A 24,366-nucleotide genomic window follows, 5' to 3' on the forward strand; every position below is an offset into this window, starting at 1 on the left:
CTTCATAATCTATCATGATTCTTGTAATTGACTCCAAAAGTCAATTAGAGAAAAGAACAGTTGTTTATAAAGTGGTGGAGGAAGCTGGCTGTCGCGTTCCATAGAAGGATCAGTGATCAGATAAGGTGCTTGCCATCACTGTCATCCGGTGCATCCGTAAATATGGCACACCCAAGCATCGATAGACAGCGCACCAACCCACAGGAGGTGATCTTTCTAACTAAAACAACCATGTCAAGCCAAGCAAGTGATCTAAAAAGATGCAGTGCCACTCATTGTTTCATAGATACAGCCGACAAGAATACCTCTAAGATTCACCGTTCTTACCCGAATTCACCCCAGTGCTCCCCAACTCGACCATGGATGCGACAAAGGCATCGAAGAAGAATCCGTTGAACCTTCGCCATCGTCTTGACGTCGCCTCGAGTCATCATGTCCCCATAGAGTCCCTGATGGGTCGCTTGCAGCCCATGACCTTCCTTCCTTTAGATTCTTGTTCTAGGCATTGTCTCCTCTGAGTCAGATTGAAGTCAGCCATGGGGATGAAATATTAAATACAACTTGCCCATAAAATAATAATAATAATAATAGAAGCGAGATACTCAAACCCCAAAATGTGCAGGTTGGTTTCATTTCATCCGCCACACTTTCGCATGAGATGTTGAATGTGAGTAGTGAACAAAATATGTCCGTGGGAAAACCCAAATCCGAACCTGAATCCGAACCCGAGCAAAAAAATAAATGTTTCTAAATTTTTAGATGGAGACTAGTCCAATTGTCACTCGCCACATCACCTTTATCAAAATAGGGGCGAGAATTCATCCTGTCATCCATCATTGTATATGTGCCCCAGGATTTGTACTGGTCTACTGGATTTGGTCGATCTAATAATTTCTCAGTTTCTGCTAGGTTGATGTGGTGCACCTGACTAACCTCCCAGACCCAGCCAAATTTAATTGTGGTCCCAATATGATTGTGGGCCATCGTTTATTTAGCACTTTGCATGGTTGTTATTGTCTGCACTATTTTCTCGTAGCTTCTTCTTTCAGCCCAAAATTTAGTTTTCAAATTCTTAATTTAGACTTGTTACGGAAACTTCCAATGATAGAGGGCAGGAATAGGAGAGCAGGCCTAGCCTTTTAATCGGAACTGATTCGATATTTTTGCTTCTTTTTTTTTTGCCCTTCTTGTTTTTGCGGCGGAGTTGCAACCAACCAGACCGCGGCAAGGGTAGTCAATCTTCTCAAATAAAGTCTGGTTGACAATCCGATGTAATTTTTGGAATGTTGATCTATTAAACCAATGTTTGGTTGAAACCTGCCTCCATGTGGATGGCAAAACTTATAACTCACTCCACTAACCCTCAAAAATCATCCACCACTTTGTCTGGCTAACTCTAGTTTGTACGTGCCAAGTTTTTTCTTGCTTGTGGGTGTGTGTGAACCTTTAATTGTGTTAAAGAGGTTCTTAGACACATACATCTAAGGAGTAAGGACCCAATCTCCAACTCATGATGTTGCCATGATTGCCCATTATCTGAAGAGAATTATTCCTTACCCTGCACGCATTGTGTGACCGTGTATGCCGCCAATCATAGCCGCTCGTTCTCATAAAGATGCACGCTTAATAAATGGGGCTCATAGAAATGAGTGACTGTGATTGATGACATGCATGGCTGCATGGTGATTTCAACCTAGAAAGGGTCTTACAGGCCATCCACCAAACATTGGGCTACCCAAAAATTGTATAGCGTTGGCCCACCGAACCCACCTCTTATTGAAATGAAGTGCTCTAGTCTCCGCTCCTATCGTTGGCATCATCAAACAGTGCTTGTGAACATGAGCACCTTGTTCATCAAAAGCACCAATAGTTTACACCGAAATCATAATATTGTTGAGGCATTTATAATATATTTATTCGCATGATAGGAAATATGGGAGAGATGAGAATGATGAACATTTTTTCGGGGAAATAACAATATATATATATATATATAGCAATATTAAATTGTAACTCATAAAGATAATTAATAAGGTTAGAAGAGATTATATTACATCGGATACAAATGAGCTTCTTCAAAGTAGTGCTCATAGAGATATAAATTTAATGGAGAACAAAAGCTTCGATTCATGATTCTTTATGTAAATCCAATCGGGTTGGTTTTGACAATGTCAATTAAATCAGTAGACAAAATTTTATAAAACCCCATAGATGCAGCCAAGCAGGGATGGTGGCATAAATCCTCCAAGTGATTTAAATCTGCTATTTATTCCATGCCCATGGTTGATCACCTACCCAAATATTAAAGATGAAGACCATATTTACCTACACGGTTAATCTTTTGATTTTTTTTTTTTGGCATGCCTGTCACGTGTGGGCTAAAGGACAAGGGTAGGATTCCGTCTCGTGTCACGGATGCTGGGCCACAGCAGAAGACTTGGGAAAGGAGAACTTGATGATGAGCGAAGTTGGAGGGTTCACGGGCCATTCCCAAAAACAAACAAAAAAAGGTTGTCCGGAACTCACTCCAAGGGCGGATCCCGTTTAATTTTATTAGGTCTAGCAATAGATAAGTTTTAAAAATAAAAAGTTACGGTTTCAATTAAGTAAAAGGGGATGCGTAGACTTAACTACGAATAGCGGGTACGCCCATCCAAGCAGGGCCTATTGGTGCAGATGAGTTGGAGTTGAGCTTTAGCTTGTTCGGGCTTCGCTGCTTGGTCATGCAAACAAAATGTTTTTAAGTTTGGTCGGAGCTTAAGCTAAGCTCCAGAGTAGCTAATTTAGAGGTGCAAATAGGTCGGATCGGGTCATATGTAGCTCCGATCCAACTTGGCTCTTTGTTCGTGTCCGAACTTTAGACCTAGATTTGATCTGATAGAAAATCGGGTCCATGTATAATCCAAACCTGACCTAAAAAATTCAAGTCCAGTTTGGGCCAACCCATTCATGGCTTCAGAACTTGTGTTTGCACCTCCGTGGGCTGCAGCTCGCGGGTCTAAATAATTTTATATATTCGAGTCGGTTCGGGCCGGATCGTAGGGTTGAAAACTCAAAATTATCCAAATTTCAAATGGGTTGGGTTGGGTCTGAATTCAATAAATCTAGATCCAACTCGAAAAATAGAATGGGTCCAATTTTAAAACCCGACTCGACCCCACGGATCCTTCAAAACAGGTTGGGTCAGATCATAGGAGCTATATAAACTCGGGGAATCAACCATGTAAATGAGTAACGTACCCCTATCCTAAGCCAAGTTTGAGCTTCCACGCTCTTTGCAAACTGGTCGATCTTTGAACTCTGTTTATTGATAACTCAAGTCCTACAGCGTGGCCTGAGCTTGGCTCATTTAAGAATGAGTTCGAGTAGGCTGGCTCCTGAAATGGACTCGAGTTACTCAAGAATAGCTACATTTTCCATTATAGCTCTGAGTCATCGACTAAAGCGAGCGACTGACCTAGAAAGGAAATAGAATGGACATGTAGGGTGATGGTTCAATATTAGCATTGCTCGGAGAAATGATATGTGGAGTCATTCAATTAACCTAGCCCCTTCCCATGTATGGAAGGAATCATTAACATAAGGAACACAAAAGCTTAATTACAAAAGTATATAGTATTATGAGCCATTGGTTAGCATTTGGATTGTCATTGCATGGTCAGCATATTAGGATCTTGCAATACCTTCGTATCGAGGTGCTCAAAAAGTTTTTCGAGACAATCATTTGATGGGTAACATCTTTCCTTTAAAATGATGCTAGACAACCAATGGTGCATATAAACAATTCTTAAAAATTAGGATCAAAACCCCAAAACTTTTGAAAAAGCACCTACCACCTAGGAACGTGACCTTCTACCCCTAAGAAAGATTTAACCCTAATATTTTCGGATCGTCTAGTATTGATGTGCCATCCAAAGGATTAAGAGCTCTTCATGAATCCTACTTCTGCTCTTGTAGCACCTCAGATAGTGTTTTTTACCTAGGAGCCCCCACCTCCGAGTTTTCTCAAAGTTAACTTCGATGGATACGTGCTTGATGGTGGCAGAAGAGGTAGTGCAGGCTTCGTCATCAGGAATTTGGACTCCAGGGTGGTTGCTGCTGGCGGGTGCCATATCTTTGACATCTTTGTTCAGAAGGCGAAATTGAGAGCGGCGTGGGCCGGTCTGGATTATGCACGACGTATTCTGCGGGCTAGAGCAGTCCTGCCTGAGGGTGACTCCGCCACGGTGATCGGTTAGATTCAGGGAGCATCGATGGCGTAGGTGGGTGCCACTCTCTGCTCCAGAATATCCGGGCTATAATGAGAGGCGATGTTGCATTCCAGGTCGAGCACGTTTATATAAAGGCCAATGGAACTGCAGATTGAGTGGCTTTGTATGTGGTCGATCACTCTGAAGGACCCTATGGATCGAAGCAAGAAAGGGCTATGTACATTGATGTGTTGTTTTTTATTTTTTTTGGATGTATTCACACTAGAAGTGTATAAGCTATCTGTTGCAGCAAAAAAAAAAAAAAAAAACTATAACCATTCAACACTTTTGTACATTGATTGGATCATATGGTGACGGTCGCAAAATTAACAAGCATGGTTTATCTGTGCCATGTGGCCACGAGGATTTGTCAATCATCAAGCAAGATCAGAAAGGGCTAGTAGATCATCCACACAGGGAATCCATGCTTCATTTAGACAGCCCAGCAATTACTGTTGCCTATTGATAACCCACTCAGTCACCAACTTCTTCTCCACTTTTCTCATTTCTTTTCAGGACACCAACACATGGTTTGTTTAGGTCATATCTCATCTTCTCAACTCATGACCATTAGACCCACCACCTTTTGATGCATATAAGGCAATCAATGCTCCTAAAAAGCCATCCATTTCTCATCAAGGGCAGCCAGCATAACTGTAGGGCTTCTGATTCCTGCTAAGTTGGTGCCAATGTTCTGCAGACATCTGAGCAAGTGTCTTCTTGAAAGGATTTGGACATGATTGGACTTTCCAGTAATGTATGGTCTTGTGGGATTTGCAGTTCTTTTCTCTCATACTGTGTGATCATTATCACTATCCAGTAGATTTTGGTTTAATGTCTGTCTCATGCTTCTTCTTTTTTTTTTTTGGCAGATTGAGAAGCCAACACCTGACCAAGTTCTTTACAGCTCACACCATTCTCTGTTGCAGACTTTGGACACATTGGTCCCATGCAAAATACCCATCCTTTTCTTGATAGAAGTCTTACAATCTCATGGATGTTCATGGTTAGATCAGCTAGTTTCGATCCATGAAATACATGTGCATGAAATCTATGAGACGTATGATGGACAACAACATCAGCAATACTTAGCAGCATAACTTCAGGTTAGGTAAATAAAGTCTAGAAATATGTTCAGCTGCACTTTGATTTGCCTTGGTCCTTGGTGGAAATAACCTAAATAGATATTGGGTAATTTAGCTAGATAGCATTGTATGAAATTGAACTTGAGAGGGTATAGAACTCTTAAAACTTTGCAGCACTACATTATAATAACTTTTTGCATGTAACATGGTTACTGATTGGAGCAAAGTGGCAATTGCACGAAAAATTTTTGCGAAAGAGCAAATAAATTTGTTGATGGTGTCACTTACTATCTAAAAACATCGAAAGCAGCTATCATATGGGTAGCTTGTCACTGCCTTCTCTCCCATAGACACTTGTGCATTATTAGCTCATGATGTTAACTCAACACCATTTGATGGGCCAAGTTTATCATGCAAGTTTAATAATCTCGCAACTACATCTTTCAATTACAAGTGCCCGAGAACTATAAAATATATTAATAAACAGGAAGATTTCATCTTCAACATTACATCATTTGTATGCTTTTTTTCTTTTTTTTTTCTGAGGGGTAAGGGAGGCAAAAAGCCACCCAATTTTTTTTTGTTAAATAGAAAAAAATATTTACATAATTATACAAAAGAAGAAAATGATTAGTGAATGTTATAGTATAGTTTTTATATTTTCTTCAGAACAAAATTTGCATCCAACAGAAAAAAAACTCTAAATACAATCAAATAAAATAACATACTTGGCCCACAAAACAATAGATTTTTCAACGATAATAAAAAATCACTATGGCGATATATTCTTCATCCTTTAACAGCTTGCTTCTTAGTCATTCTTAAACAGTGATAATATATTCTTTATTCTTACCCAGATTTTTTCAAAGTCAAGCATCAGCTTCTGATTGCACAAGAAAGACCAACAGTTAAAAGAAGCTAAGTCCCTTCAAAACTTCCATTTCACTCTTCTTAAAAAAAATATATATAATTTTCTCACTTTCTCAGTCCTCCATCCAAATACATAAATCTCCCTGCACGGAAATTTCAATAAACTCATGAGACTTGCTCCTATGAAACTACTCTGGCTAACGCAAGCCTTGGCAAGAATAAATAGCAGAGGATCTTCTGCAGCCATACAAGTCAAATGGTGGTGTTTGGCAGAATAAAAATGAACATAAATGAAGCTCTCCTTCCACTAAAATCAAGACCCCAGGTTATAGTACATGGGTTAGAATCAGACAATAAAAATTTTGCTATCTACTCCAGTTTTCGACGTTTTCTGCAACAAGAACTATGAAGGTGTCATATTAGTCCAAGCAATTTGTACTACCCTATATCTAGAGGCAGTCACGAACACTTGTTTCCATTGCTTTATCAAAAGAAATGAATAATATCATTGTTATTGCACCAATCCTACGACTAGCTACCATGAAAGATAGGTTTCATGATCATGACGTGATGCCAATTGTCATGACATTGCTTGGTACAAATGTAGCTGGGTCAATTAGATTTTTTTTTTTTTTTTTTTGGCTAAAGTGGATATTTTATACAACACGAGTACATATACATCCAAAATAATTAGAAAACAAAAGACCACAAAGTGCCCGAGACAGCTCCTCCTCTCCGACCTATATAATGTCTCTGAAATGGCTGGCTACGTAGGCAGTCACTCAATTTGCAGTTCTATTTGCTTCTCTAAATAGATGCTTAGCCTAGAAGGCGGGCCAATTAGATTTTGGCCTTCTATAGGCCGAATTCGAGCCATAGTTGCATCGAATTGAAGGATATTTGGTATGCAAAGCATGGACCATCTCATCACTCATTTAAAATATCCGGAGAAGGCTAAGCAATTGATGCAATTTAGGAGGGATCCGTGTAATTTCGTTAGGAATTGGCCACCCATTGAGTGCCATGTCAGCGCACCACTATAGTGATCTTTGTTAAACAACATAGCATGTAGAAAACTTTGTTTTCTGCCACTTGTTCGCTTATTTGGTCAGGCTAGACTTGTAGTTTTATTTTAAAATCAGTTCTTAGATTGGGTCTAAAAAAGTCTGCGTAGATCACGAGCCAAATCGAGTTCGATCTGCGCGATTTACGCACGAACCGGTCGGAATTCGCATCTCAATTTGAAACTCATGCCAAACGGGTCGGATCCCGGTCCGTGGTCTCCGTTCGGTCTAACTCGTAAATACAGACCGTCGGTCCGTCATCCGACGGTCTACGTTTAAAACGGGCCCGTAACGTTACTCCCCCGGGCTTCCTCCCCTTTCCTTCCTCGGCTCCTTTAACAAAATACCCATTCAATCCTCACTTATTATTCACATTATCGATAGTGTCTTTGTTATTTATGAAAGGAAAAGGGTAGTTTAGTCATTTAGATAACTCGGGACAACTAATCTCGATTTATTTTGAAATGAGGATTATGATTTAGAATTTTTAAACGTTGATGACACCATTAAAACCCCTATAATAAACCTCTAAAGGAGTTTATGACGATAATAATGAGGGCAAAAAGGCGGTGAGCAGTGGAATTGAAAAGCAACTCGGTTCTGCAGTCTCTTTGAAGAAGGCTCGTCGACGAGACCCCAAAAGGCCAAAACCCTCCTCTCGAGTCCCTCATTCTCTCCCATTTCCTAGGGTCTCTCCGCTCCTGGATCCGTGGAATGTCTCTTCGGTCCCCACGAAATCTCCTTGTTCTTTGCTCTGGATCCGAGTTCCAGCGCCATTCTCTTCTCCGAAGCCTCTAAAAGCTTCTTCTTTTAGGGTTTCGCAGTTGAGATCATCTCAGTTTGACCGCCATTTTCGATTTAATACGTTTTTTTTAAAATATATTCTGCTTCCATGCTGTTCTTGTTCAAAGGATTGCAGAGGATATCGTTCCGTTTAATGCGTCCTTTTGTTCGAAACTTTTTCTCGATCTTTTAGGGTTTAAAGCCAAGATCTTGCGGGAAATTTCAACTACTGAAGGAGGTGTCGGTGAATCTTGGTTTCTACGGGTAAAGGAGTGTTGGAGTGTTGCAGGAAAGAGTTGTTTTGGTCTCTTAGGGGAGATCGGGGAGTGTCGGATGGCGTCTGTCGGAATGCTGTCGCCGGGAACTACAAGGAGCCCATCGGAGATAACGACATCAGAGATCTTTGCTCGGAAATCGTCTTGGACGCCGCTTATAGTGGAAAACAGCGACACCAAATCTACTGATGTTGGTGCTGTTGCTGAAGAAGAAGGTTTGGAGGCTGCTGAGGCGAATGAAGAGTCTCCCTACAGTGCGAAGAGTGCCTATAGTAATGAGAACAAGCCTTCCGACGCGGATAATGGTGGAGATAATATGGTGCCTTCCCGTTTGCCTGCTACCTCGCTGGAGTCCAGATGGAGTGATACAAGTTCTTATGGTGCCAAGAAGGTAATTTATTTTTTTCTTGTTTTAGTTATTCACTTGCCCGTATTCTGTTTCTACTCTATTTAAGATTTCTTTGACTTTGATCTTCCTGTATATTGGAAACAATCTGCTGCTATTTCTTTGTTTAGATGTGATGGTTGCTCACCTTAGCGCTTGTTCTTGGACATTATTGTACCCGGTGATGTGGCGTCAGGTTTTATACTTAACTAGTTTCTGATATAGCCCCCTTTTCCATGTCGGCAACGGTATCTCATGCTTGTCTTGTGTACCGCTGTCACACTTTCAACAGAACAATTGTCATCTTCTAAAAAAAAAATTCACATTAATTGTCACTGCTTCTTAAAATGTTTGTACCAAAACATGTTTGTTATTATCAGAAAACTTGTTATTCTCCTGAATCACTCTACTGCCTGTCTCCTGTTATGGTAATATTGTAACTGTTGATGTCGACTTAGTCTTTTAGTGAGGTTATTGAAAATTTTATGCATGCAAATTTGGGTTAGTATCATATGATAACAATACTTTATTTTAGTATGATCAACATGCTGTCTATTGATTGCAAGACCTACATGTTGAAGTTCTTTGTTTCAGAAGCTTGAAGCTTGGTGCCAACTTTCAAATGGTGACTGGGCATCGGGAAAGATATTATCAACTTCAGGGGAAGAGTCTATTGTTTCTCTTCCAGAGGGGAAAGTAAGCTTTATTACTGTACTTGTTACGGTTTTTCTTCTTCTTCTATCTTTTTAGCTCATGTCATAATTTTTCATTTTTCAGGTTTTAAAGTTTGACACTGAGAGTCTGTTACCTGCAAATCCTGATATCCTTGATGGTGTTGATGATCTCATGCAACTTAGCTATCTACATGAACCATCCGTGTTGTACAATCTGCAATATAGATACCTCCGTAATATGATATATGTAAGTAGTTCTAGTTGTTACAACTTTTCCCCATTTATTCCGAAAGTGTAAATGTACCATTTATTGTATGAAACTTCTCTGTATTTGCATCTTAGACTAAAGCAGGGCCAGTATTGGTTGCTATCAACCCATTTAAGGAAGTCCATTTGTATGGAAATGATTACATTGAGGCATATAAGCGGAAAACAATGGACAAACCACATGTGTATGCGATAGCAGATACAGCTATTCGTGAAATGATAAGAGGTAACATTTCTAAAGCTTGCATCAGCATTATCGCATATGGAAACAAGGGTATAATTTATGTGTTCCTATGATTCACCTTAACCTCTAAGATTTTGTTTTCATTGTTTGCAGATGAAGTCAATCAGTCGATCATCATAAGGTTAGCAGTTTGTTTTTAATTGCTTTTAAGATTATTGGTTGAAGATGGGGCATGATCACTGAAGTTTCTTATTAGTTCCATATTGAATTCTTGGCATGCCCCTTGTATTTGCATGAATCATTTCTTGTTAAGAATATAATGTAATACAATATTTGCCACTAAAAATGAATTGTGAATTTAAAGAGACTACTGACAATTGTAGCCCTTGTTGTTGTTTTGTTCATTTAAGTTTTATTTTAGACATGCACATAAACATAATTTGTTACATGCAAACGTGAAGCATGTTTCCTTTGGCTTCAGCAGATTTAAGATATGTTAAACAAAAGCCATGTTTGCTCTTTTAGAGTTTTTTCTTATATTTACAATTAGCAGGAAGCGGTAGACTAATCAATCCTACTTAGTTGGGGCTGGGCTGGATTGGTGTGGTAATTAATTGACTGCAAATTTACATTATCGGTACTTTTTACCACATTCTGACAGGAAATAAACTAGGACTGCAGCCATTAATTGCTGCATGAAAGGAATGGAAACGGTTTAACTGAAGATCCATCGATAGCACGTATGTTACATATTAAATGTTGGCATAATATCATGCAACAGTTCTGCTTTCATGTTAATGGCCATCTGGGAATCAATCTAACGTTTGTTAAATGTAAGCAAGTTGTTTTATCCATGTGAGACACATCTTTTACTTGATTTGTGATGGTTTTACTTAGCATTCTGTACAATTTTTTTATTTTTGGTTTTTGTTGTTTGTTCAACTTTTGGTTGTATTATGATTCCTGGTTGTTAGAAGTGCTTTAGAGTTGATAATATAGAGAGATTTTGTGAAGGCTGTAGCCTAGTTTAACAAGGAGTTCTTTCTAGATTCGAATTGGCACGAAATGTGTATAAGCAACATGTAAGTTAATGAAGTTTGGGCCAAATCTGTTTTTTGCCCCTTCCAAAACTGACTGCCTTCTGCTTTTTCCAGTGGTGAAAGTGGAGCAGGGAAAACTGAAACAGCAAAAATAGCAATGCAATATTTGGCTGCACTTGGAGGGGGCAGCGGAATAGAGTATGAAATCCTTCAGACTAATCCAATACTTGAAGCATTTGGCAATGCAAAAACATTAAGAAATGACAATTCCAGTCGCTTTGTAAGCTTTCTATTATTCGCTTTTGAACTGTTTATCTTGCAAATTGCTTATATCTTTCTGTGAATGACCTAGTTGATTGCACTTACATAAAAAGTTAAAATAATATAATATTCTGTCAACTATCCCACGAAAATCATCAAGCTGTTCATCCTGGGAGCACTATCTTCTTTTTTTTTAAAAAAACAATATTTTTTTGGTGTTGATGCAGGGCAAGCTAATTGAGATTCATTTTAGTGAAACTGGGAGAATTGCTGGAGCCAATATTCAAACTTGTAAGTCATATGAACTGGGTCAAACTTTGAGAGGTCATATGCCAATCACCTTTATTTCCTTTTAACTGATTTTGACTGTTGCATTCTTTTTCTGTTTTTGGCAACGCAAATTTTATATCTGGACAGTTCTGCTCGAGAAGGTATTTGATTTGTCTTGTTGCCTAGCCTATGTTGATTTTTTGCTTTATGGTCTGTTATTTATTTTGATGTCTTAATATTTTGAGCAGTCAAGAGTGGTACAGTGTGCACAGTGTGAAAGATCATATCATATATTTTATCAGCTGTGTGATGGTGCTCCTTTATCTCTTAGAGGTATACTGTTCTACTCCATAATTTGCATGTTGTGAGTATTTTCTTGAACATCTCTTTGCACTGTAGTCTGACAATACAGAGTGCTGACTTATCTAAATGTGAATTCAATACTCTGATCTTTTCAAATAGAAAAATAAATTATATACAAGGCTAGAAGTTGTGCTGGATGGTGCATAGTGGGTGGTGGAATCTCAAGACTTGGGCTGTTTATGAGCACAAGCTCCTAAACTGGCATTTGTTGGAGATCAGAGTTTTTTTTATTGTGGGCCTACTTTTGGTCAATAATTTTGATTAGCTCTCTCTTGATTATATCACTTTGATATCTGCATATGCTTTATGCTTTAATGCTACCTAATCTAAGGTAGTTCTAAGTTTAAATAGAGCTTTAAAAGATTTCTAGCATATTTCTGAAGGAAGAAAACCTAAAGTTAATCATGATGATCTCTGCTTCTTGAATGAAGAACCTCCTTGGATTATCAGATATGGGTCATAGTTTGTTAAAAAAAGAAAAACAGAGAAGGTATATCTTGGAATTTTGAAGTGTGTGAACACAAAATGGAAAACAAATGATATATGTGATCCAAAAATAAATATACATGCAGACAGTCTTCGAATGATAATCTGAATTTAAGAGGAAATCACCAATTCGATCCTCCAGAGGAGGACTGTAGTGAAGATACATGTCAAATTAAATTAAATGCTAAACAACTGCTGAAAATTAAATTCCTTTATTCTTGAGCATAGATGCTTTCTCATTTTGTCAATAATGGATGTTACTTTTATTCTCTTGGTGTATTTTAGTTAAGAGCTTTTGTACCATGTAAGAAAAGGTGCATATAATTGGAATACATATACTGTTATAAAAGGCTTGTGTATCAATTTGTTCTCTGGAGCAATCTCGAATTCTTCATGCATCTGACAACCAGCAAGACCACAAAACTAAGCTTTGTTAACGGAATAGTGGATCAGAAATATATTATATCACCTTTTCTGTTTCTTCTACTGATAGCTTTTGTTAGCTACCCACAATAAATCACTTTTATTGTACATATTGATTTTATGAAGTTTATTTTGATATCTTCCTGCTTGGCTTTGTAAGAAGATATTTGGGTAGCTCTAGGCTTCGCACTTCATCTCTTAGCTACATGTTAATTATGCTTTAGATTTGTTTTTGGCGGGGCTGTAACTATTTGATGCATCTATTTGTAATACATTGGCATATAATGACATCTGATAGTCAAAAATATTTTATGTCTATTATTCTGTAAGTTACCTATTTCTTTTGATCCTATACCAACTGATTCCAATTTTATAATATATATTCATCTATTTGCCTACTTAAGTCTCCTTGTTTTGTTTGAGTTTTGCTTATTTTGAAACAGAGAAGCTGAATTTGAAATCTGTGGATGATTACAAATACTTGAAGCAGAGCAGTTGCTTTACAATTGCTGGTGTTGATGATGCTTCGAAGTTTCATTCTGTGATGGTACTCGATCTTGTTGTCCTGATAAAATCGTGAATTTTCCATTGTTAATAAATATGAATATAAATATCAAGTATTATGTATTCTTCCTCATCTTCATTATGTCATTATAATCACATTCTGCCAACTTGACTCATTTTCAGGAAGCTATGAATGTCGTCCATATTAAGAAAGATGATCAAGATGCTGTATTCGCAATACTTGGTGCTGTTTTATGGTTGGGCAATGTCTCTTTTACTGTGATTGATAATGAAAATCATGTTGAAATTGTGGAGGATGAAGGTAAATTCTTTCAAAACATCTTCAAGCAGTTTGAAATGCTATTGTCTTTTGAGCTACTGTTGGAGTCATTGCTTTCTGTAAGGTATTCTGTTTTACCAAAATGATCGATCAATCTAGATGTTGTATATGATGATAGAAGCACTAGTTGATGATATACCTGTTGTCATGGATTGTAATTGTCATGCCAGCATACTTGATGCAATGATGTCAATTCTGGTTTCCTTTTTTGGCTGCACTTGTTTAAGTGACAGCATAATTCTTCTCAATGGGATGCCTGGAGGTGAACAGAAATCTGAATTGATTATGATCTAGTACTTCAAAATTTTAACCTAGGTTTAAAACATTGGTGTTGGTACCCATACAGGTACCTTACTGGTACTATATTGTACTATTCCAACATAATATGCCTTCATGTGACAGCAGAGCAAATATGAGGGCACTACATGTCAGTATTACTGGTACAATTTGATACAGCCGGTCTGCCTTGGTACTTGAGTCCCTATTTTTAACTATAGTATTTTTAAGAGTTTCTTGGTGATACAGACTTTGACATTTTGTTTAATTGTATGAACCAAATATCTCTTCTGTAAATTTTTTTTTTTTGTTACTGCTAAAGAAAGATAGATCAAAATCAGTTTTAGGAGAGCATATCTACAATACATAATTAACTAGTTATGTAAATTTTGTAGCTTTTGATTTGGAAATTGATTGGTTGAGTAATTTATATTTCTGATTTAATTTTATGCCCAGTGTATAATTGGTTCATTGAGGTATGAGAAATTAGTTTGAAATAAAAAAATGATATGTGAACGATTCTGTATTTTCTATCTCTTTTTGACATTGTTATTTTTGTCATCAAATATCCTTCCTGTAGTCTTGCTTTTACATCAACAAGAATACTTGGATGGTTGAAAATTTCAAAGTCCTCCATTTGCTTAGCATCCACTACTGGTGAATTCGCTTATGTTAAAGTGTTTCTGATGTCCTGTTTTGTGTCAGCTGCACTTACTGTTGCTAAGCTTATTGGATGTGATATTGGGAGTCTAAAGTTAGCCTTATCGACTCGAACCATGAGAGTTGGCAGTGATACTATTGTTCAGCAGCTCACTCTATCTCAGGTTACCAAGCTTTTGATGTAGATGCATTGTGCTATTTTTATGTTAATGTGATAAATTTCTCTAGCTGATGTCTTCTTTTTAGGCAACTGACACAAGAGATGCATTAGCAAAGTCGCTGTATGCTAGCCTGTTTGAGTGGCTGGTAGAACAAATAAATAAATCTTTGGAAGTAGGAAAGCTACGGACAGGCAGATCCATCAGCATTTTGGATATCTATGGCTTTGAATCTTTTGATGTATGGTTCTTTTGATGTTATTATGCATATCACTGTTGTTGCATGGACAACCATTCAACATTGATTTCATGTTATTTTGCAGAAGAATAGCTTTGAACAATTCTGCATAAATTATGCTAATGAAAGGTTGCAGCAACATTTTAACCGCCATCTGTTTAAGCTGGAGCAGGAGGTAAGTTTTCTTTATCTTTAATCAGATGATATACTGAGATTACGATCTTTGCTATGCTTTGGCTTATACCATGAGACCCAATAAGATTGTTTCCTTTATTCTATGATATGAACATTTTCACTTACTGGTTCTCTTTCTTTTTGATCATTTGCTCAGGAATACATCCAAGATGGCATAGACTGGGCGAAAGTTGACTTTGACGATAACCAAAATTGTTTAAACCTCTTCGAAAAAGTACGTGTGCTATTATCTGTTCACTTTATTAATGATTGATTGCCTATATATCACTTGTTAATTCTGGTATGTTATCTTTTCTTGAAATAAATGCCAACAATAAGGTCAATGGAACTGGCAGTGGTGAAGATTATGCCTCTTTTTTTTTTTTGACATGTAATGATTTTATTTGCCCTGAAATTTATTAGACAACTGCTGCAATGTTGAATGATATTAGTCCAGTGTTTGATAAAGATTAGCAGATAATCTCTGGTTAGTCTTCTATTCTTCCAGAGTGGCAACAATTCTTCTCTACCTATGCTGGTCAATGATTATGATTTCCAGTTGTTTTGCATCCAGTGTCATGACTGGTGGCTGCTTTTTGTTCTTTCACAATAGAATATTGAACTCAAATGGTGTGCCGTATTCAATATTTGGGGTTAGCTTTCCTATCTATATCCCAAAACGCCCTGCCATTTGTCCGAATTAGGACAGTTGAATGCCTTTGCACAAATTTTTGACAAATTGTTTAAAATATTGGTAGACACAGATTAAAGTGCATATATACTGCATTATGATGCATTTCATAGAATTGACATCATCCACATACAGTGCAACTCATGCTCCTAGCTTGGCCATATGTCAATTGCATTCTCTTATGGTTAATTTATTTCATGTATAATTAATCATTTGTTTATATGCACGTGTACACTTCTTCTATGTGTTTTAGTCTGCTGTTGCTTTTTTTTTTGTGGGTGTTCAACATGTTATAGAATCTTTTCTGTTTTTAGATAGAATGTGGAATAACTCTTGTTGGTGTTGACTTGCTCTTGTCATTCAATCAGAAACCATTAGGGTTATTGTCTCTTTTGGATGAGGAGTCTACTTTTCCCAATGGTACCGATCTGACTTTTGCAAACAAGCTCAAACAGCATCTTAATTCGAATCCATGCTTTCGGGGAGAGAGAGACAAAATCTTCAGTGTCAGTCATTATGCAGGGGAGGTTGTTGCTAAGATCCTTTTTAAATGTTTGTGTGTGTGTGTGTGTGTGTGTATTGTATTTTTGATTTACAAAATTTATTTTGTCTCCCATAATCAGGTGGTGTATGACACATCGGGGTTTCTGGAGAAGAACAGGGATCTTTTACACATCGACTTAATACAACTCCTAGCTTGTTGCACATGCTGCCTTCCTCCAATGTTCGCATCCAAAATGCTTGCACAATCTGCAAAGACAGTGGGTAATATTTATAGATCTAGTGGAGTGGAATCCCAAAAGCTTAGCGTTGCAACAAAATTTAAGGTAAATGCTTTCCAGGTCTCAAGGCATGTCACTGAATCCAATTAATATAGAATTTAGATTGAACCTGTTGTCATTTACATAGGACACTAGCAGCTATGTATTTTTCAATGTACTTTTATTACATATATACAACTTTTCTCCTCAAGTTAAGAGGTGGTTCGTTTTAGTCTATCTGAAGCTATAAGTTTTACATTTCGAGTGATTTGTTACTGGGAGATGCTAATGGTTCAGTATGGTTGTCTGGACAGTTCTGCTTTTCCTTTGTGCTTTCTGTTTTTGATGCTCATACTTTTCTTGTCTTCTTCTGAATTGCCCTAAGCATGAGAACATGGTGCTCACACTTATTGGGTGATCCTTCTTGATTATAAGAGTTTTTGGTAATCCTAAATGTAACTGGAGATATTTCAGTAAAATTTTCTGAGTTTTTAATATCACTTGCCACTTAAAAGGAGATGTAGCTACTAGCTGCAAGCTAGACATATGTTAAGGGATTGTATAGGTTAGTCCATATTAGATGCAATTGCTAATGTAGCTTCATTAGATGATGCAATTTCTGTACCTTTTGATAACATAATATTTTGCACCATATAATGGAGAGTATGCATTTCAAATAATGAAATTTAGAGCATTTTGATGATGAAAATTTGCCTCTTTGAAATCGAACTTACTAACTTGTTAATCATTTGAAAAGCACAAATATATAAATATTTTGTTGTTTTCAGGTATAATTTTTCAAGAGCTTCTTGTAGTCATAATTGATCGGTGAGGTTGTTAAGCTAGTATAACCAACGGGCTTCATGTATCACCAGGAACTGTCAAAAAAGATACATAGGCTGGGTTTAGCCTCTCCTGGTTGATGATCCTTTGCTTGTTTTATTATTTGTTTTTTTTTCCATACGGATAAAACTTATACAATATGAGAACTTTCACTACCTAACAATCTATTTGTACTGCAGAGTGATAAACTTAGTGCCTGTTTGGCATCATCGTTTTTTCTTTTTTTGTTTCTCTTAGTGAAATACCACATGGAAATTGATGTTGAAGATGGCATTTGCACAGAGCTTCTGATATCTCTTGCTTTTATTTCATTATTTTTGAAATCAATAAATCTTTGCTACAAAAAGCTCTACAGATTTTACATAATTTCAAAAGGGTTCAATGCTGCATCTTGACCAGTCTAGTTCTTTTTTTATTTTCATGTGTTTTTGAAAACAAAAACAGAAAACAAAGACCATACCATTTATGCCCTTAGCATTTTTATGTTGCTTTCTCAGTTTTAAGACTTGTGAATTCATTGCCTTTGTGCGAGTTCCTCTTTGAAGTTCTAACTTGGTCCTTGGTTTTCAGGGACAATTATTTCAACTGATGCAAAGACTAGAGAGCACAACACCTCACTTCATACGTTGCATTAAGCCAAACAATTTGCAAGTGCCTGCAACATATGAACAAGGCCTTGTGCTACAGCAGCTGAGATGTTGTGGTGTCCTTGAAGTTGTACGCATATCAAGGTCAGGCTATCCCACGAGGATGTCTCACCAGAAATTTGCCAGAAGGTACAATAATGTTTCTTTAGACCTGTTATCGAATGACCTAAATTTTTCCTGTCACCGTGGTACAGTTTATGCATAATGTTCTTGTTTCGTAATATTGCCAGGTATGGATTCCTTCTTCTTGAGAATGTTGCATCTCAGGACCCACTTAGTGTTTCGGTGGCAATTCTTCAACAGTTCAACATTCTTCCTGATATGTATCAAGTCGGCTACAACAAATTGTTTTTCCGAACTGGACAGGTATGACTGGTACTCCAGATGATGCGAGTCTTCCTGGATGACCATCACTATCTAAACTAGCAACGACAAGAAGTACTGCTGTGATCCTATCATATTGCATCAGATCTGGCTATTGCCTTTTTTTTATAGGAGTACTTTATTATGGAATGAGATTTATAAAACCCTACTCTGACTGTTCATTTCTTGTCCACTTAATATACGACTACTTGCATTTTCTTACTATCTGAAATGACATCTATAGATTGGTGCACTTGAAGATACCAGAAATCGTACTCTTCATGGCATTTTGCGGGTACAGAGCTTTTTCAGAGGTCACCGAGTTCGTTGCTATGTGAAGAGGCATCAGCAAGCCATCATTACATTGCAATCATGTATCCTTTTCTCTGGAATAATTTTAAAATATTGTCAATGAAATGACAACAGAAACACATTTATGAGGCTTCTTTATTATTGTTTTTGGTCTATTGAATGCTTAGCAGAAATTTATCCTTTTGCAGTTATTCGTGGGGACAAGGCAAGGCGAATGTACTCAGTTTTGGTACATAAGCATAGAGCTGCTGTCATTTTGCAGAGAATTCTAAAATCCCAAACTACTAGAAAAGAATTTGTGAATGTTCGTAATGCTTCAATAGTAATACAGTCTGGTAAGAATCTCCATTATCTGTCTACATGCTTAGTGCAGTACAATATAGTTTTGTGTGATGTTCTTACCTTTACTAACTGGATATTCGTGTTATAGTAATTCGCGGATGGCTTGTTAGGTGTTCGGGAGATGTTATACTGAACGCATCAAAGACAGTTGTAGATACAAAGGTACACTGCATCTTTTGATTTATTTGATATGCTGAATGGTGTACTCTGCCATGATGTAATAGCACTGAATTACTGATTTCTTTGCCTAGGAAGCAAAGCAGCTACAACTAAATGTCCAGATCAAAATTTAGCTGACCTCCAAATTCAGAGGCTAAATTAGCATATTAGGATTTTGACCAATTAAAGGACTGTTTCCATATGCATTAGCATAGTTAGTACTGATAAAAGTCTGAACTCTAAATAGTGATCAAGAAATCATGATGATGACCAGGTGGATTTTGCATACATAAAAACGAGCCAAATTTTCTTGTGCAAAGATTATTGGTTATACTGCAATAATTTTTTTTGACTTCTGATTTTTTTCATCTTTTATGGGATGTATGGATGCATCTAGGGATAACTCTCATGGCAGTGGAGAGCCAGCTGAAGAGAAGACTAGCAGGAGGGAGTAAAGGGATCCGGGAGGATCATGGACCCTGCAATCCATCTAATAAAATGATTTCCGTGTGCCGGAGATTTTGGGATTGCTTGATCAATCATTCTCCCCGATCCCCCAAGATGTTCTCTTCTACCACTTTCCTCCAATTCTATCCTTGTGGGAGTTATCCTGCAGATGCAGTGATTGGGCATCTGCAGACCCTTTAAATTACAGTAAAATTCATGCATCAGTCCTTTTATTCTTCTTAGTTTAATAATTTTTGACCAGAATGTTTTTACATCTGGCTATCTGGACCTCTAAAAGGTGAGGTATTTGCATGGGAATATATCTGCTCGTCTCTACTGCAAAGCTAGGAAGTGGAGTTTTGCTATTTGATTTAGTCCTGTTGTTTTTTTAGGTACCCAGGTCTCAACCTAGGATCAGAGAGTTATCCTGAGCATTAATATTTTTGTGACATCATATTTGAGGCTATAAAACTGCAATATCTTATATCACTCTTCAAATTCCTGATTCAACTAATATGCTTTTTGACATATATTCTTTGACTCAGAAATTGTAGGCCAACTCAACCTTGAAGCAGTTCCGTATTAATCCTTGACACAAGTTTCTTGAACCTCTCATTTATGAAACTACAAATAAAATACTTTAATTGTATTTGCATTTAGCTCATTAATTTTGATCTATGATTAAACTCTGTCCTAGGTAGCGGAAACTGACCAGGTGCCAGTCAAGTCATCAGTCCTTGCGGAGCTCCAAAGGAGAATTCTTAAAGCTGAGTCCGCTTTGAGAGAGAAGGATGAGGAGAATGACATGCTTCACCAGAGGCTTCAACAATATGAGAGCAGATGGTCAGATTACGAACAGAAGATGAGATCCATGGAAGAAGTCTGGCAGAAACAGATGAGATCATTGCAGTCTAGCCTCTCCATAGCAAAGAAGAGCCTTGCCCTTGATGGTGTAGATGGGAACTCTGATGGGTCCACGGACCAAAGCTTCTGCACCAATGGGAATCTCACTGGAACCGAAGGCCTAGAAAACAAAGGGCCGCCTCTGGGATCACGACTTACTGGCAGAGAAATGAGCGCGAGCCTGAACATTATCAGCCGTCTTGCCGAGGAGTTTGAGCAACGGAGTCAGGTTTTTCTAGATGATGCCAAGTTCTTGGTGGAGGTGAAGTCAGGGCAGGCGGAGGCAAGCCTGAACCCAGACCGAGAACTAAGGAAGCTAAAGCAGACGTTTGAGACATGGAGGAAGGATTATAACTTGCGGCTACGAGAGACTAAGGTTATAATACACAAACTGGGAAATGATGAAATTAAAGCTGACAAGGTGAAAAAGAAATGGTGGGGGAGGTTGAACAATACAAGGGCTATCTAAGTCATTTCCCGCAAATAGCAATCCTTTTGTTATTTTGAAACGGGAAGTTGTTGTTCAGAATCCATTTATCTGCCATTGCAGTTGTAAAAAATAAAAAGAGCACGGTGCCTTTCAGTTTTTGTTACACCTTCTTATCTTCACCTACAGCTTGAACTCTGACAAGTATAGGAGAGCTTAAGAATCTCCAAACATGCCACTGGACCTGCAACAGGATGATTGGCTACCTGTTGTCCTTTTAGAGATTGTGAATGTTTGATCTGCAGTGTGGGAGATATTATTGCCTACACCGTGTGCACCAGCATAGACGTGTATGCAGCCAATCATTTCTATGGTGGTGCGTCAAGATGAATGAGGCCTACAGAAATCATCAGCCTTATTGATTGCATGCATGCAGGCAATAAGGGCAGGGACTTGGTGTCTTATGGATCCACGTACAATTCTACATCCTCCTAGGTCTCATTAACTATTTATGTGCATAGGCATTGCTTTTTAGCAGGAGATTCGTATGTCCTTCGCATGCAGTAGCACAATAATTTAGGGAGTGTAAAAAAGAGGAGGGGGGAACATCATGGGTTTTTAGCAGGCAATGATTTCTTCCACTTAGGCATCCGGATTAGCTATATAAGAAATCAAATTAGGAAATACCTTTTCCAAATCGGTGCATGTATGTGCTCTCTGGGCAATCAATCAGCTCTCAATTTGGACGTTTAAGTTTTCTTTCAAAGGAAAGAGCACACTTACGAAATAAGAGGGTCCTACTTAAGCCTTTGTGCGTGCCACTTCATATAACGGGCAACTTCGCCGGAACGCTGACCGACCTTTTAACTTAAATAAACAAAGAAATAGAATGCTTTGCTTCTTCGACCAAAATATTTTTAGGGTTCTTGGTGCTGCACATAGAAAGTTTTTTTGTTGAATACATAATTTTTTTTTTTTTTTTTTTTGTCTCATCTACTACTGAATGGGTAATTTGCTGTTCATCCACTCCTTGCATCTTATCCGCTGTTTGCATATCGTACCAATGGGATATCCTTTCAGGACACCCGTTCTTTCAAGAGAAACTAAATACAAACTTCATGGAGGATTATACGGAAAGCATCAAAAAGCGTACTTAAAAAAAAAAAGTTGAATGCTCATAAGAGTTGAACAAATAGCGTCAGCATTATAGTAATGGATGTAGCCAACTTCCTCCGAGAAAGAAGCCAGTCAACCCACTGCATGGTTTTGCTTTGCAATTTGAAGGAATTTTTCCGATCCAAACTCTTATACCATTTTGGAGCATCCAGTACTCACATCCCATTCTTCTACAGATTCTCTCGTGCCCAAACGAATTGATTGCTCAAAATTTCATAATGAAATTGCTGGAAGTTTAAGAAAATGACATCAAACCTAATCATTTAGGTTTCGATGATTACTCTCAGTAGAAGAATTCCAATCTCAGCGCCAATTGAGGTAGGCTGCGTCCTGCCTCGTCTCCTCAAGGGGTTTAGGGTTTAAGGATTTATCTGAAGATTTAAAGTAGCGCGCTGGCTCTCCCGCCAAGGCCATCCCTCCCAACTCCCGCTCCGGAGGGTGATGAGTCCGAGCAACCTGCACCACCTTTTGAGTAAATGTGGAACCTTGAAGGAGCTCCTACAAATCCACGGCCAAGCCATCACGCGAGGCCTCCACCCCCGCCTCCAACCCCTCTCCTGCCAAATCCTCAACTCCTATGCCCGGTTCGGCCGAACCGTCGAAGCCCGCGATCTCTTCCTCGAAATCCCCCACCCCGACCTCATCTCCATCACCAGCCTCATGTCAGCTTACCTTCAAACCGATCATCCTCACCGCGCCATCTCCTTGTTCTCCGAAATGCTCGCCTTGGGCCGACGGCCAGATGGCTTCAGCATCGTAGGCGCCCTCTCGGCTTCGGGCCGAATAGCTGATCCAGCCATCGGCACATCGCTGCATGCTTTGGTCTACCGCCATGGTTTAGGCCACGAGACGGTTGTCGGCAACGCAGTGATAGATATGTACTGCAGAAATGGGAAGATTCGGAGAGCCCGGAGGGTTTTCAACGAAATGCCTGCGAGAGATGCGGTCACTTGGAGCAGCATGCTGCATGGGTACGTCAAGTGCGAAGGACCTGAATCAGCTTGCGAGTTCTTCGACGAAATGCCGCGGAGAGACGCAGTCTCGTGGACGGTGATGATCACAGGTCATGTGCAAGGGAAGCAGCCGGTTCGGGCTCTGGAACACTTTCGCCGGATGAAATCAGAGGGTCATGATCCGACACTGGTCACGATTGTTGGGGTTCTCTCGGCTTGTGCTGATATCGGCGCGCTCGACCTTGGCCGTGCTATACATGGGCATATCAACAAGACGAAAAATGTAGGCTCTGATGTTACTGTTTATAATGCTCTTATAGATATGTATGCAAAAAGTGGGAGCGTTGAAATGGCATATGATATCTTTAAAGAGAGTATTTATAAGGATGTTTTTACATGGACCACTATGATTGCAGGATTTGCTGTTCATGGCAGTGGAAAGCAGGCTATGGAAGTATTCTTGGAGATGCTGAGTGCAGGAATTGAGCCAAATGAGGTCACGTTTTTAGCTGTTCTGTCGGCATGCAGCCATGCAGGATTTATAAACGAAGGGCGGAAATGGTTTGCAAGTATGAGCAGAGACTACAATATCAGGTACCAACTCGAGCATTATGGGTGCATGGTTGATCTGCTAGGGCGAGCTGGGCTGCTAAGCGAAGCAGAGAGGCTGATAGAAAAGATGGGTACAGAACCAGATGGTGTTATATGGAGATCTCTGCTCAGTGCGTGCCTGGTTCATGGCAATGTTCGATTGGCCGAGATTGCAGGAAAGGCAATCATGAAGAGAGAGGCAGATGATGATGGGGTCTATGTGCTTCTTTGGAACTTGTATGCTTCTTCAAATAGATGGGAAGAAGCTCTGGAAATGAGAAGGAGAATGAGGAATAGGAAGGTGGTAAAGAAGCCCGGTTGTAGCTGGATAGAGAATGATGGCTTTGTTCATGAATTTTTAGTGGAGGACAAGACACATTGCCAGCGAAGAGAAATATTTCTGGTCTTGGAAGGAATGGCGAAGCAGTTGAAAATGGATGACAGTGTTCTTTTATTTCAAGAAGCTGATCAAAGGTAATATTATTCAGCATGCACGATACTATTGTTGCATACGAGTTTTTTACTGATTGATTATTGTGTAATCTTTTTTTTAATTGAAGATCTGTAAGTGCATAAATTATAACCAATTTTGTTCAGCAGCATCAATGCTTGTAAGATTCTACAAACATCATGCTAATAGCCAATTTTTTCATTATTAACAAAAGGTTATTTGTAGATATTGTCTCTTTTTAAGTGCAGCTAGCTTTCAGGAGAATTTACC

General features: G+C 38.6%; 2 protein-coding genes across 3 annotated transcripts; both read left to right on the forward strand.

The window, feature by feature from the left end:
* The first annotated feature begins 7,856 nt into the window (after positions 1-7,856).
* LOC103716654 (myosin-1-like) lies at positions 7,857-21,207 on the forward strand. Of its 2 annotated transcripts, none has more exons than XM_008804750.3 (23): positions 7,857-8,718; positions 9,307-9,408; positions 9,490-9,633; positions 9,729-9,879; positions 9,991-10,018; positions 10,992-11,157; positions 11,366-11,429; positions 11,556-11,569; positions 11,657-11,741; positions 13,124-13,227; positions 13,368-13,506; positions 14,506-14,624; positions 14,707-14,859; positions 14,942-15,031; positions 15,188-15,265; positions 16,090-16,248; positions 16,345-16,548; positions 17,896-18,101; positions 18,203-18,338; positions 18,580-18,709; positions 18,836-18,982; positions 19,078-19,151; positions 20,293-21,207. In XM_008804750.3, exons 1-23 carry the CDS (start codon positions 8,386-8,388, stop codon positions 20,965-20,967), a joined length of 3,501 nt encoding a protein of 1,166 aa, XP_008802972.1. In that variant the 5' UTR covers positions 7,857-8,385; the 3' UTR covers positions 20,968-21,207. The 2 variants fall into 2 exon arrangements, with proteins under 2 accessions (XP_008802972.1, XP_017701094.3); XM_017845605.3 differs by having other exon boundaries at positions 8,614-8,718; positions 9,294-9,408.
* Positions 21,208-21,909: 702 nt separating this feature from the next.
* LOC103718580 (pentatricopeptide repeat-containing protein At2g13600-like) lies at positions 21,910-24,322 on the forward strand. The gene has a single exon (XM_017845173.3). The coding sequence runs from the start codon at positions 22,543-22,545 to the stop codon at positions 24,121-24,123; it is 1,581 nt and encodes a 526-aa protein (XP_017700662.1). The 5' UTR covers positions 21,910-22,542; the 3' UTR covers positions 24,124-24,322.
* Positions 24,323-24,366: the final 44 nt, after the last annotated feature.

This window comes from Phoenix dactylifera, chromosome 17, assembly GCF_009389715.1.
Source record: "Phoenix dactylifera cultivar Barhee BC4 chromosome 17, palm_55x_up_171113_PBpolish2nd_filt_p, whole genome shotgun sequence".
In the NCBI taxonomy this organism is placed as follows: domain Eukaryota; kingdom Viridiplantae; phylum Streptophyta; class Magnoliopsida; order Arecales; family Arecaceae; genus Phoenix; species Phoenix dactylifera.